General features: G+C 44.5%; 1 protein-coding gene across 1 annotated transcript; it reads left to right on the forward strand.

Moving 5' to 3' along the window:
• The first annotated feature begins 8429 nt into the window (after positions 1 to 8429).
• LOC125561048 (uncharacterized protein K02A2.6-like) lies at positions 8430 to 12864 on the forward strand. Its single transcript, XM_048724028.1, has one exon. The coding sequence runs from the start codon at positions 8571 to 8573 to the stop codon at positions 12591 to 12593; it is 4023 nt and encodes a 1340-aa protein (XP_048579985.1). The 5' UTR covers positions 8430 to 8570; the 3' UTR covers positions 12594 to 12864.

Here is a 12864-nt window from a genome sequence, read left to right on the forward strand (position 1 = left end):
GACGCAGTGACACACCCCCAAAACGGCGACGAATCTCGGTTCCCCGGCGACGAGCGGGTAGTGCCCTTGTACGTCTCACCACTAAAAAGAAAGAACACCACCACGGCGCACCAATTTGCTTGAGGCCTTCAGAGCTGCAGCTGGTACCCCTGCTGGAAGTAGTAGTAGTATCTCACTATCATCACCAGGGATGAGATCTTCGTTGGGGAGCATTGTTCCTCCTTCACGTACGTCCGCACCTAGAAGTCGTTTAACCCCTAGAAGTCGTGCAGGAAGTCGCATCCGTACCCCATCTACACCTACCACCACCTCGAGTCGTGCCTCTTCCCGTGGTATTGCAAGAGGAGCCAGAACAACCACGACCACGAAAACGTGTGTTACCCGCAAGAGTCGCGGACGGAACGGAAGCAACACTACCAAGACCAAATGCGTCACCACCCGTCGTGTCCCCTTTGGCAAATTCAATCCAGCATGGAGATCACTATCGATGTGAGCCCTATAAATAGCAAAGAATCTACATTCCTAATCTCATTTTGCCATGTCTAGCCAACTGAGAAGGAACGAGCGCTTCCTTGGAGTGCTCTCGCATACCAAAAGGAAAGCGCGACAACGTCTTCTGGCCAATGCTACACCCGAACAAATAAACACGTTGGGGGAAATTGCCAAGAACCTATTGAAAGGTAACATCCCCATTTGCCAGACTCAAAGGAGAAAACTGAAGCCCCACCTACAACGACTACGCACCCTGGCTAATAAGAAAATACCCCGTGATTCCCGAAAACTCTCTGTCTCAAGTCAACGTGGCGGATTTGTTATCCCCCTCTTAATTGGGTCCTTGGCTGCCACAGCAGGCACACCCGTGTTGAAAAAAAATCATCCGCAAAAAGACTATAAATAGAGTCGACGTAAAAGTTCTCTCTCTCAGTGGACTCAAGACATTTACCATGACCACACAAAAAGGAGGAGCCTACCGCATGGCTATGGTCCCCGAATACATGCTCGACATGATCGTGACCAAGGAAAACGTCACCATGGCTCCCCAATTCCGTATCATGGCACGGCTGGATAGGGAAATGCGAGCTATCTTGAATGACTCCTCGTTACCGTTAGATGCGAAAATACGACACTACAATCGGCTGTCAAACCAATACCCCAAATGGCTACAACAAGTCAAAGACGGTGGTAACACCAACAGAAGAACAAGAATACCAGCTAAACCATCCCTTAACCTTCCTTCACCACCAAGCAAAACACCAAGCTCAGTACCACCACAAGCAAAAGTAGACGAGACCCCTCTCCTACCATCACCACCCACCAACACACCAAGGACATCACGCATACCAAGACTTAAACGACGACGACTACAGACCAGGAAGGCAACTCCCATGGGACCCTTTCTAAAAAGCAAAAAAAGACAATGTGTTGTTATGTGCAACATTTTCTTTAATAACAATAAAATCTTTTTACAAAAACCATAACGTGCTGCTTGTTTTTACACAGTAGTCTCAAAATAATGTGGGGGTATACTACACAATTTTTGTTTCTCCTTTAACCACTTGGCAAACACATAGACTTCAGCTCTAGGGCAATGCACGGGGATGGGGTCAGGCTGATAACCCACAAGTGATACCCACAAGTTATTGCACTAACGTCCCATAAAAAGTTCAAATGAGACGTAATAGAGTTATAATACGCCCATAATGCTTCGTATTTGGGGCAACCATACAGTTCCAAATTAACGTGGGGAATACCAAGCTCTTGCAGCACCTTGCACTCATAGGATCCACCCTTGTACGCTACCATTCCACCTTGACCATATAGGTCATACCACTCCTGGACGACACGGTTCAGTTCCGTGTGCGGAACGCTCGATCTAGGTGCAAGGTCAAAGTTCATTTTCATGATGCGTCGACTGGTGTAACGAACGCATCTCTGGTCACTCACCGAGAGTTCGCGGAATGCGATGGGGAATGAAAAATGTTTGCCAACCACTTCATCAGCGTGATGGCAAAACGCTGCTTCCTTGCACCAAAACTCCTTATTCACTGTAACGCCATCAAAATCAAGAATACCCGTGATATTGTGAAGAATGCCTTCCATGGCAGGTCCATCAGCAGATGCAGCAGCAGCATGGTTCACTCCGTCTCCACTTCCTTCACGGCGTCATTTCAATTGTCCTCGAAGAAAAACGAAAGGTTCAATCGGCCATAAACCGCTACAAACAATTCATGAAAATTTACCCTGCCAACCACAAAGACCCCTTTTACATCGGGGTGATGTGCGATCGATGTAGCTACAAAGGCAACAGAAAAAGCTACCAGGAGAACAGACACGACATGGAACTCCCCCTCCTACTCCCACCTCGCAGCTCATCGCATCTCAAAAGCTTACGTCGTGATCACGAAAATATGTATATGTATGGAATGTGGTTGTGGCAACGAGACGACAACGGAGATTACCAATGGACTGTAGAAATCCCACCCCCACCCCCTGAAGGGCACATTGAACGAGATATCTACGAATTGGGATGCGACAGGTACATGCACAATCTTCGAGAATCGCTCACTCATCGAAACACACCACCCTCGCTAAACTACGTGCAGGCCCATCGACGAGCATGCCTGGCCTGACAATACTACGATAACGAAAACTGTAACTGGGAACTCGATAACCAATACGATAACGACAACCCCCCACCGCCACCTCCCGTAGGACACTCACTACGAGATGAGTACGAACGAGACCCACTCGCATGGAATCCTAATGATTATGCTCACCACCGAAACATCAACAACAACTACTACTAGAGTGTAGTAAACCACCACCACCAGCTCCTCCACAACCCTCCCAAGACCAGACTACTGCTACCACCACAGGTAACCCAACACCTTCACCGAGTCGTAATGACCTATGGAGCTCCATAGGTATAGAAATATGGTAAGCTATGCGACTTGGTTTTGTGGTCATCGCGCGGTTACCCTGTGGTGTCACAAATCAGCCAGCCAGCCAGTAATCCACCTTTAACCTTTAAATACAATAATTGCCACTAGCGAGCTAATCCGGCAATGAGGGGCAGCGTACCAACTACCCATGCACATACTACGGTTGATAATAAATAAATAATAAATAAAACAAAAGAAACAATAAATGAATGAATAAATAAATAAATAAACGTAACAATTCGATAAGATGATGAGATAACAATACACATGTACATGGGTAGTATGGCAACTAAATCATTGCCGGGCCAGCTCGCCAGTGACGGCTATCTTAAATTCATCGACAGAGCTGAGGTCTAGCATTTGTTGGGGCAGAGAGTTCCAAACGGGGATAGTTCTTGAAAAGAAGGAGTATTTGAATTGGTTTATACTGGGAGGCGGGAGTGTAAGTTGGCATGTGTTCCTGACGCTTGACCTGGTTGCGTAGGAACCAGGTTTGCGAATTACATCACTCGGGAAATCGATTTTTACTAGCCCGTGGTGGATCTTATAAAACATGACAGAGTCGAATACTGTTCGCCTAAGTTCTAGCTGGTGCCATCCTAGGTGTGTCAGCATATTCGTGACGCTGCTATGCCTTCCGTAGTCGTTGCACACAAATCTGGCAGCGCGGCGTTGTACAGATTCAACTTTTTGAATGTCCTTCTTAGTGTGGGGGCTCCATGCTTCCGTCCCGTACTCCACCAGTGGCCGTACCAGCGCCTTGTAGGCTTGCTCTTTAACCGCAGCTGGGCAGGAAGATAAATTTCTTTGTAGGATACCCAGTACTGCGTTAGCCTTCTTCTTGACTTCCTCCGTGTGCTTTGACCAATTGAGAGATGTAGAAATGTGGACTCCAAGGTATTTTTGAACGCTAACCCCCTCCAGTGTGGTTCCACACAAATGGTATGGGAACTGGGACTTGTCGCGTTTTAAAGTGATGGTCATGACGTAACATTTTTTGGGCGCAAACTTCATCTGCCACTGTTCTGCCCATCGTTCAAGGTGGTGAAGATCTTGCTGTAGGGCGTGGTGGTCATCAAGGCTCTTAATTGGGCGGTATAGGACGCTGTCGTCGGCAAACAGTTTCACGTGTGATTTGATGCCAGATGGCAGGTCGTTTATGAAGAGCAGGAATAATATCGGTCCTAAGACCGTGCCCTGAGGCACGCCTGATAGCACAGGGGACCAGGTAGAAGAGGCCCCGTTCACGACCACTCGCTGTCTTCTGTTGGTAAGAAAGTGCCTTAACCACAGTAAGAGTCTTCCTCTGATTCCATAGAACTCGGCCTTGATCAGTAGGCGTTCGTGAGGGACTGAATCGAACGCCTTGGCGAAATCAAGAAATACCACGTCAACTTGCCCATGGTCGTTCAGGACCGACGACCAATCATGAATAACAGATATTAGTTGGGTGGAGCAAGAGAGGCCTTTCAGGAAACCATGCTGTAGCTGAGTAATGATGTTGTTTGCGGACAGGTGACACATTATGTGTTTTGAGACAATGTGTTCCATCAGTTTGGAGACCAAGGATGTTAAAGATACTGGGCGATAGTTCTGTGGGTCAGATCTTAGACCCTTCTTATAAATGGCTGATATGTTCGCGTCCTTCCACACAGTAGGGAGTACGCCATCCTTCATCGACTGCTCGAACAGTAATGTAAGGATAGGTGCGAGTTCTGTTGCAGCCTCCTTCAGGACTCTGGCTGGGACGGCATCTGGGCCACACGCCTTGTCTACACGGATGTTATCGAGTTGTACTCTAACGCCGTTAACAGAGAAGGAGATGTCTTTGATGTCTTGGTGAGGGGACGCGCCGAGAGTGGGAACATTAAGATTATCTTCCTGCGTGAATACACTGTCATACTGTGCCCTTAGCGCCTCAGCTTTACATTTGTCATTCGCGCAAACCCGTCCCTCCCAGAATAGAGTGGGTATCCCTAGTGACTCTGAGCGTAAGAGTTTCAGATATGACCACGCCCTCTTGACTCCGTTCGGCCTAGGTTCATCAGATTCAAGGTCAATCCCCTTCATAATCTCGCTCACGTAGTTATTGTGTGATTCCTTGATGCTGTTGCTTACAATGTTCCTTAGGCGTTTGTAGTTCACATGGTCTTTTTCCTTCCCAGTCCGTTTGGACTTTTTGAAGGCGCGGTCGCGTTTGCGCATCAATTTTTTGATGGGCGCGCCTATCCAGGGGAGGTGTCGCTTTGTTTTCGAAGTCTTGGATGGAATAAACCTCTCCATAGCATCACTAATGCAAGTTGAGATAGCATTCCAATTTTCCTCCACGGATCTTTCCATGTGCGATGCAGCATAGTCCCTATGGAAGGATGCGATGTGTTCTTTTAACGCAGCCATGTCCGCTTTATGGTAAAGATAAATCTTACGTGGGGGCTTGGGGATGTATTTTGGAGCAAGGTCAACTTCAAATAAAACCGCGCTGTGATCACTTAGACCCGACGTAACATGACATGCATTAACAAGACCAGGTTTAGACGAGAATGCAAGGTCCAAGAAGCTATCATATCGAGTTGGAGACTTAACATGCTGTGATAATCCATATTTTTCCGCCAACGCAATAAGGGCGAGGTCCCAGCTGTGAACAGGTGGAGTGAGTACAGCCTCGCCGCTTGACCATTCAATACCCGAGCAGTTAAAGTCACCCCCTATGATTGCATTAGGGCACTGCTGGTATTTGGTGAACAGTTTGCATAAGTAGTCGTCTAACAGACCGAGTCCCTCCTGGTCGGTTGGGGGGTGATAGAAACTAGTTAGAAAAAGTTTCTTCCGCTTTGCGAGATGGATAGATGCTGTTATCATTTTGGCCCCATCGACGTCGAGACCCCGTTCTTCCACTGCAGTCAGATCGTTGCGAACAGCTATAAAAACACCTCCACCGGAAGCCGTCCTATCTCTCCGATATACTTCATAATTTTCAGGAAAGATTGAATAAGTGGGAATAATAGCGTTTATCTTTGATTCGCAGCCGAGAATAACGTCCGGGTCATGCAGTGCGACAAGAGATTGAAACTGCGACTTTTTGGCCGGGCTTTTTAGCCCGTTACAGTTAAGAGAGAGGATCTTTAACTTTCTCCGTGTTATCTTAACTCGGTTCCCTTGGGGATCATGGAATCTTGAAGGGCTAGACGTAAACAAAGGTGATCCCGGGTCGCTGCTTATTGTTGAATCAGATGAGAGACTTTCAAAGCGGTTTTCGTGACAAAGATCCATTTCGTTTAACAGGAACGTCGTCGAGAAGTTTGGGAAAAGGCATTTATTGCACAGCCACGCAAGCTGGGAGTCACTACCCAATCTGTCATAAGATTGAGCCGTCATGGCAATACACTTCGTATGATACCACATGTCGCACTCGTCACACTGAATCGCTCTTTGGTTCGATCTAGTTGGCTTTTGACAGATGCCACAAGGATCTTTAACGGGGCCCGGGTTCATCGTTGAACAGTCATTTGCCATAATTATAAGGATCAATGAAATGCGAGGCGACGTAGAATCGTTCAAAACAGGGCCAAGCATTCGGCCGTGACGCTGCCTTGACAGTGAATTAATGAATGCAAATGCAGAGCTTCTTGGCTGATTGACTTTGAATGAACTGGCTTTAAATTCCAAGTTACCTTGAACTCCGGGTATCGCGAATGGCGCCTCAGACGAACAAACCTCGCTGACTGAGCTGTCCAGTACATTAAGTACGATGGCAAGAATAGTTATGGGTAGTTGGAGAGCCATTGCCATAGTGAAAAGATGGCAAAATCACATTTGAATCGGAACAGAATTGAACACGTCCGATAGGCTTGATTACCGCTGACCGCTCCAGCCGCGCAACTCTCAGGCCCCTCTCGGTCTTACGCTTTTATGGGATTTAGTTCAAAACTCGTATGTTCACAGAAAAAAAAGGCAGTATTTAATGAGAAAGTATGCGGATTCAAATGGACTGAAGTCTTTTAGGAACCGTTTTGTCTGAAGTACGAGTCGATAGTAAAATCTACCCGAGTGTTCGTGAATCCCGCCCGTCGCAACAGCTAAAAAGAGGTCTATAGAGCAGGACTATGGAGGATCTACACTACCATTGTATATTCATTCACGTCTATATTTATGTAAGGAGATCCTGAGAAGAAAGGGCCTTGATGTCTGTTTTCAGCTATAAAAATCATTCGCTTGTTTCGACGAGTTCCTTGCTAGCAGAAATTCGACAACTTCACAGTTTACAACAAAAGCGAACAACACAACCACAACAGAAAGCGAAAAAAAAACTGCCAAACTGAGTTTTAGACGACGATTTGTATTGAGAATATGAAAGTTATTTTTCTTTTATTGTTGTGCTTTTATAATGCTTGTTTGTACGTTTTTTTTTCCATAACCAATCGCTCAGACTAAAACACCTTACCAGCTTTAGTTTGACGTCAGGATGTCATATCAAAGTCATATATCCTTGTTTTGATGTATATCTTGGTTTGTAAGAAAAAAACACGCGAACTACCGTTTCATCTCTACAAGCCTGTTTCGTGGTTGCCCACTCTTCAGGAGATTTATTAAGAATATATTACTACCATCACTTATATACTATCTATGTATAAAATTAACATAAAAATAGGGCGCGAAATTTGAATGGCTGTTATGATGAAATTGAATAGTTCAGCTGTTGCATAACAAGGCTTTGTTCCTGTGGCGGCACGAAGACACTAGCTCGTTAAGCTTGTTTAAAGTTGATAGCTTGGGTTGGCGGATAATGATAAGTTTTTCTTTCAGGCAGAGATTACATCTTTTGCTAGAGCTGTTGTAGGCGGAGTGAGATGACAGGATTTTCCATGAAATAAAGTGTTCTATGTCGTTGTCTTTAAGGCTCCATATGTACTTGTTTAGTTCGGCCGAGTTTCTGTGTTTAGCGTGTCGGAATGAGGCGGTGTGGTTTCTATATCTTGTCTTGAACTCGTTCTCTGTTAGTCCTACGTAGGTTTCGGAGGTGTTGTTGTCCTTTCTTGTTACAGTAGCTTGGTAGATAACAGATGATTGGAGGCAGCTTCCGTCAAGGAAGCTTGTTGGATTTATACATTTGTTTCAAGAGTTTGCTTTGAGAATTCGTGGTCGTGATCAAACATGTTGAGCATAACAACATCCTTTGATATTCTTCGTTCTCTCTATAATTTATTGACTGTGTTGAGATATTTAATAAAGGCTGACAAATATCATCCTGTCATATATTGCTAAAGAAGACCTTTCTTGTCTTTATATTCTGTGTATTTAGTCTTTTCAAAGATACAGCTAGCAACATTTTTTCAACATTATCATAACAACTTTAATTTTACAATTACAGAAGAATTTTCTCTTCGAAAATAAAAAAACTAAATGCAACCCTTATTACCTATATTGTTTTTGCTTTTATATTGTCGGCATCTTGCATACTTTCTAATGTGTTTATTTATTTTTGTAATGTTTGGGATTCCTGTTTGTATGACCGCAAGGTTTTCTGGGTTACAGCAATAAACAACGAGAGTCCGCCATTACTGTTTATTCGTTTTGATCCTAAGGTTTTTCTCAAATACATTACATTTTTTGGCGACGAGGATTTCGGAAATGGCAACCTACGGCAAAATAGACGAATTCGACAGAGATTCTGATTCATGGGAACAGTATATCGAGCGTCTAAACTTCTATTTTGAAGCAAATGGAGTAACTACGTCTGACGATGACTTGAAAATACGCCGTGCAATCCTCCTCAGTTCGGTAGGGAAAAAAACCTACAAATTAATGTCTGATCTGCTGGCCCCAGCGAAACCTGGAGAGAAATCTTATGCTGACTTGTGCACCTTGGTAAAGAGCCATTTCAACCCAAAACCGAGTGAAAGCGTGCAACGGCACAAGTTCAATAACCGTTTCAGATTGAGCGGGGAGAACGTGTCTGACTTTGTAGCGGCTCTACGAAACATGGCAGAATACTGCAATTTTGGTGGCAGTCTGGAAAATATGCTGCGTGATCGTCTGGTGTCTGGAATTAACAATGAAAGAATCCAAAGGCGTTTGCTATCAGAAGAGAACTTAACTTTCAAAAAAGCTTACGACATTGCTTCGTCTATGGAAACGACCGCACAGCACATGGCCGATCTTCAATCTGCTCCTTCTACGTTAAGTTCAACGTCTGCATCTGTAAAAAAGGTCAGTTCTTCGCCCTTACCGCGTTCTAAAAGCGAAAATAAAGAGTGTTATCGTTGTGGAAAAAATCACCACCCGTCAAAATGTCGTTTCAAGGAGGCCACGTTCCATTATTGTAAAAAGAAAGGACATATTGTTGCCAAATGTCTCAAAAAAGCAAAAAAGTCGTCCGAGACAACCAAGCAAAATTCAAACCACCATCCAAAACAAGGGAAACCAGCAATTCATGTCCTGGATACTGATAAAGAAATAGAAGATGAAGATATATATCCATTGTTTGCTGTCAGTCAAGGCAACCGCCAAAATCCGTATGTAGTAGATGTTGAATTAAATGGTCTTAAAGTTCAAATGGAACTGGACACTGGTGCATCACTTTCAGTAATCGGAGAGGACATTTTTGATCAATTGAAGAACATTGAGGGTTCATCTCTCAATCTGCAAGATACCAAGCTAACCTTGAAAACATACACCGGGGAGACAATTCCAGTTTTAGGAAAGCTTGTAGTGGAAGTCAAGTACAAGGACTTCTTTGAACACTTGCCAGTTATAGTTGTACAAGGCAAGGTGCCCAGTCTCTTTGGACGAGATTGGTTACAACATGTTAAGTTGTCATGGCCAGAGATTTTCCTAGTTCAAGTTGTATCCCCTGATGTGTCTGACCTGCTAAAGAAACATGAAAATTTATTCAAGGAAGGACTAGGGACAATTCAAGGAGTGAAAGCAAAGATATACGTTGATCCTCAAGCCAAACCCAAGTACTTTAAACCTCGCACGGTAGAATATGCACGACGTCAGAAGGTAGAGAGAGAATTGGACCGTTTGTTAGAAGAAGGAACAATTCGTCCAGTTCAATTTTCGGAATGGGCAACACCCATTGTGCCCATTGTCAAATCTGATGAGTCTATACGCATTTGTGGAGACTTCAAAGTTACTTTGAACCAAGTTAGCAAACTTGACAATTACCCAATTCCTAAAACAGAGGATCTGCTAGCTCAACTTGGAGGTGGAGTGCAGTTTACAAAACTAGATCTGAGTCAAGCTTATCAACAACTTGAGTTAGATGAAGAATCAAAGAAGTACACCACTATCACCACTCATAAAGGCCTATTTGAGTACAATAGACTGTGCTACGGCATTGCCTCAGCCCCTGGGATTTTCCAACGCACAATGGAAAATTTACTGCAGGGTATTCCGAATGTTGTAGTACGAATAGATGATATTCTCATTGCCGGGAAGACATCAGCAGATCATCTCAAAAGTCTAACAGAAGTCCTGTCACGTCTGGACAAAGCTGGCGTCCGTCTTAAACGTTCGAAGTGCATTTTTCAAGCACCTGAAGTCACTTACCTGGGACACCGCATAGACAAAGATGGTATCCACCCCCTTGACGAGAAAATCAAAGCAATTCAAGAGTCACCGAGACCTTCTAATCTGAAAGAACTGCAAGCCTTTTTAGGCATGCTTAACTATTACGCTTGTTACATACCTAACATCACTACAATACTATCTCCTTTACATCAGCTGTTAGTCAAAGACACACCTTGGAACTGGAGTGAAGCACATGAAAAATCTTGGAACCAAGCCAAGTCCACACTTCACTCTTCACAACTTCTAGTGCATTACAGCTTGGAAAGAGAGTTAACCCTTGCTTGTGACGCATCACCATATGGTCTTGGTTGTGTTATTTCACATGTGATGGATGATGGGACTGAACGTCCTATTTCATATGCCTCACGTACTCTGTCCCCAGCCGAAAAGAACTATTCACAGCTCGACAAAGAGGCAGCAGCCATCATGTTCGGGGTGAGGAAGTTCCACTCATACTTATATGGACGGAGTTTTACCATCTACACTGATCACAAACCCCTGCTGGGTCTGCTACAGTCAACTAAACAAATACCGACCTCAGCCTCACCACGCATATTGAGGTGGGCGGTATTCCTGTCAGGCTACTCATACACTTTAGTATATCGAGAAGGCCAGAAAAATGGTAATGCCGATGGCCTGAGCCGGCTGCCATTGCCAAATGAAACCAGAAATGTTCCAGTGCCTGGCGACATTATGTTTGTAATGAATCATCTTGAAGTCAACACACCCGTTAAAGTCAAGGACATTGAGCGTTGGACCTCAAAAGATCCTATTCTTAGTGCAGTACGACACCAAGTAATGTCCGGTTGGCCCAATTCAAATGATCGCATTGAGTTCAAGCCCTACTCTGATAGAAAGCACCAACTTAGCTGTCAGGATGGCTGTCTACTCTGGGGCTCTCGCGTAGTCATTCCTCCTCAAGGAAGAGTCAAGCTTCTCCAGGAACTACATGATGGACATCCTGGAATGGTTCGCATGAAAATGTTAGCCCGAAGCTATTTCTGGTGGCCTGGCCTGGACGCGGATATTGAGCAAAAGGTGAAAGATTGCACAAGCTGCCAAAGTAATGCTAAGGCACCTTCTACTGCACCCCTACATCCGTGGGAGTGGCCGTCTAGACCTTGGTCTCGCATACATATTGACTATGCAGGACCTTTCGAAGGACACATGTTCCTGGTGATCGGTGATGCCTATAGTAAGTGGATCGAGGTATTCAAGACAAACTCCAGTACTGCTGCAGTAACCATCCAGAAGTTAAGAGAATGCTTCTCAGTACATGGACTGCCTGATATCATTGTATCTGATAATGCAACTGCCTTCATAGGTGAAGAATTTGCCCTTTTTATGTCTGAGAATGGCATAAAACACATCACTTCAGCACCTAAACACCCAGCATCCAATGGATTTGCTGAAAGATATGTTCGCACTTTCAAGGAAACAATGAAGAAGATGGGAGGGGAAAAGGAAAACTTAGACACGAAGTTAAGCAGATTTCTACTAAGCTATCGTACCACACCTCATGCAACCACTGGTAAAACACCTGGTGAGCTATTAATGAACCGGAAGCTGAAGACGCGCTTGGACCTGGTAAACCCCCTTAGTCAGGACACAATTCGCACTCGTGTAGAAGATAAACAGCTCGCACAGAAGAAACAACACGACAATCTAGTGCCACTCAGAGAATTTCAAGTGAATGACCCAGTATTTGTCAAGAATTTTTCATATGGTCCAAAGTGGTTATGTGGAACAATTATTCAACAGTCAGGACCGTTTTCGTATGTCGTTCAACTCAGTTCAGGTGGAGTGTTTCGACGACATGTTGACCATCTTCGCCTGAGGACAAGCACACCCACAGTCGCCAATGATCTTCAGAGTTCAACAGAATTGGCCCAAGTTCCAATGCAAACAACTGTACCCAAGCAGATTCCAGAGGAATTTAAGGAACCTGAGATCACAGTTCCAGAACCTTCATTGGAACCGAAGAAGACAGAGCTTCCAGCTTCTGAACCTGCAAGTACTCTGCGAAGAAGTACTCGACTCAAAACCACACCTACTCACCTCAAAGACTATGTATGTTAATTTTAAGCAGCATATCACACACTGTGTACATTTTTCCGGATCTGATGGATTGACAACTTGTCAAGAACTTGTCAAGAACTTGTCATGGACATTGTTGTTGTTTTTTACTTATTGACATGTTGTGTGTATAAATTTGATAGTTTTACTGGCCTCAGCAAGCAAGTATCGTTTAGTTGTAAACTTGGGTGGGGCAGTATGTAATGTTTGGGATTCCTGTTTGTATGACCGCAAGGTTTTCTGGGTTACAGCAATAAACAACGAGAGTCCGCCA

The sequence above is a fragment of the Nematostella vectensis genome, chromosome 2, assembly GCF_932526225.1.
Source record: "Nematostella vectensis chromosome 2, jaNemVect1.1, whole genome shotgun sequence".
Lineage (NCBI taxonomy): Eukaryota > Metazoa > Cnidaria > Anthozoa > Actiniaria > Edwardsiidae > Nematostella > Nematostella vectensis.

Bases quoted from the DNA above. Each gene is read 5' to 3' on its own strand.
- LOC125561048 (XM_048724028.1), top strand. From the start codon at position 8,571: ATGGCAACCTACGGCAAAATAGACGAATTCGACAGAGATTCTGATTCA.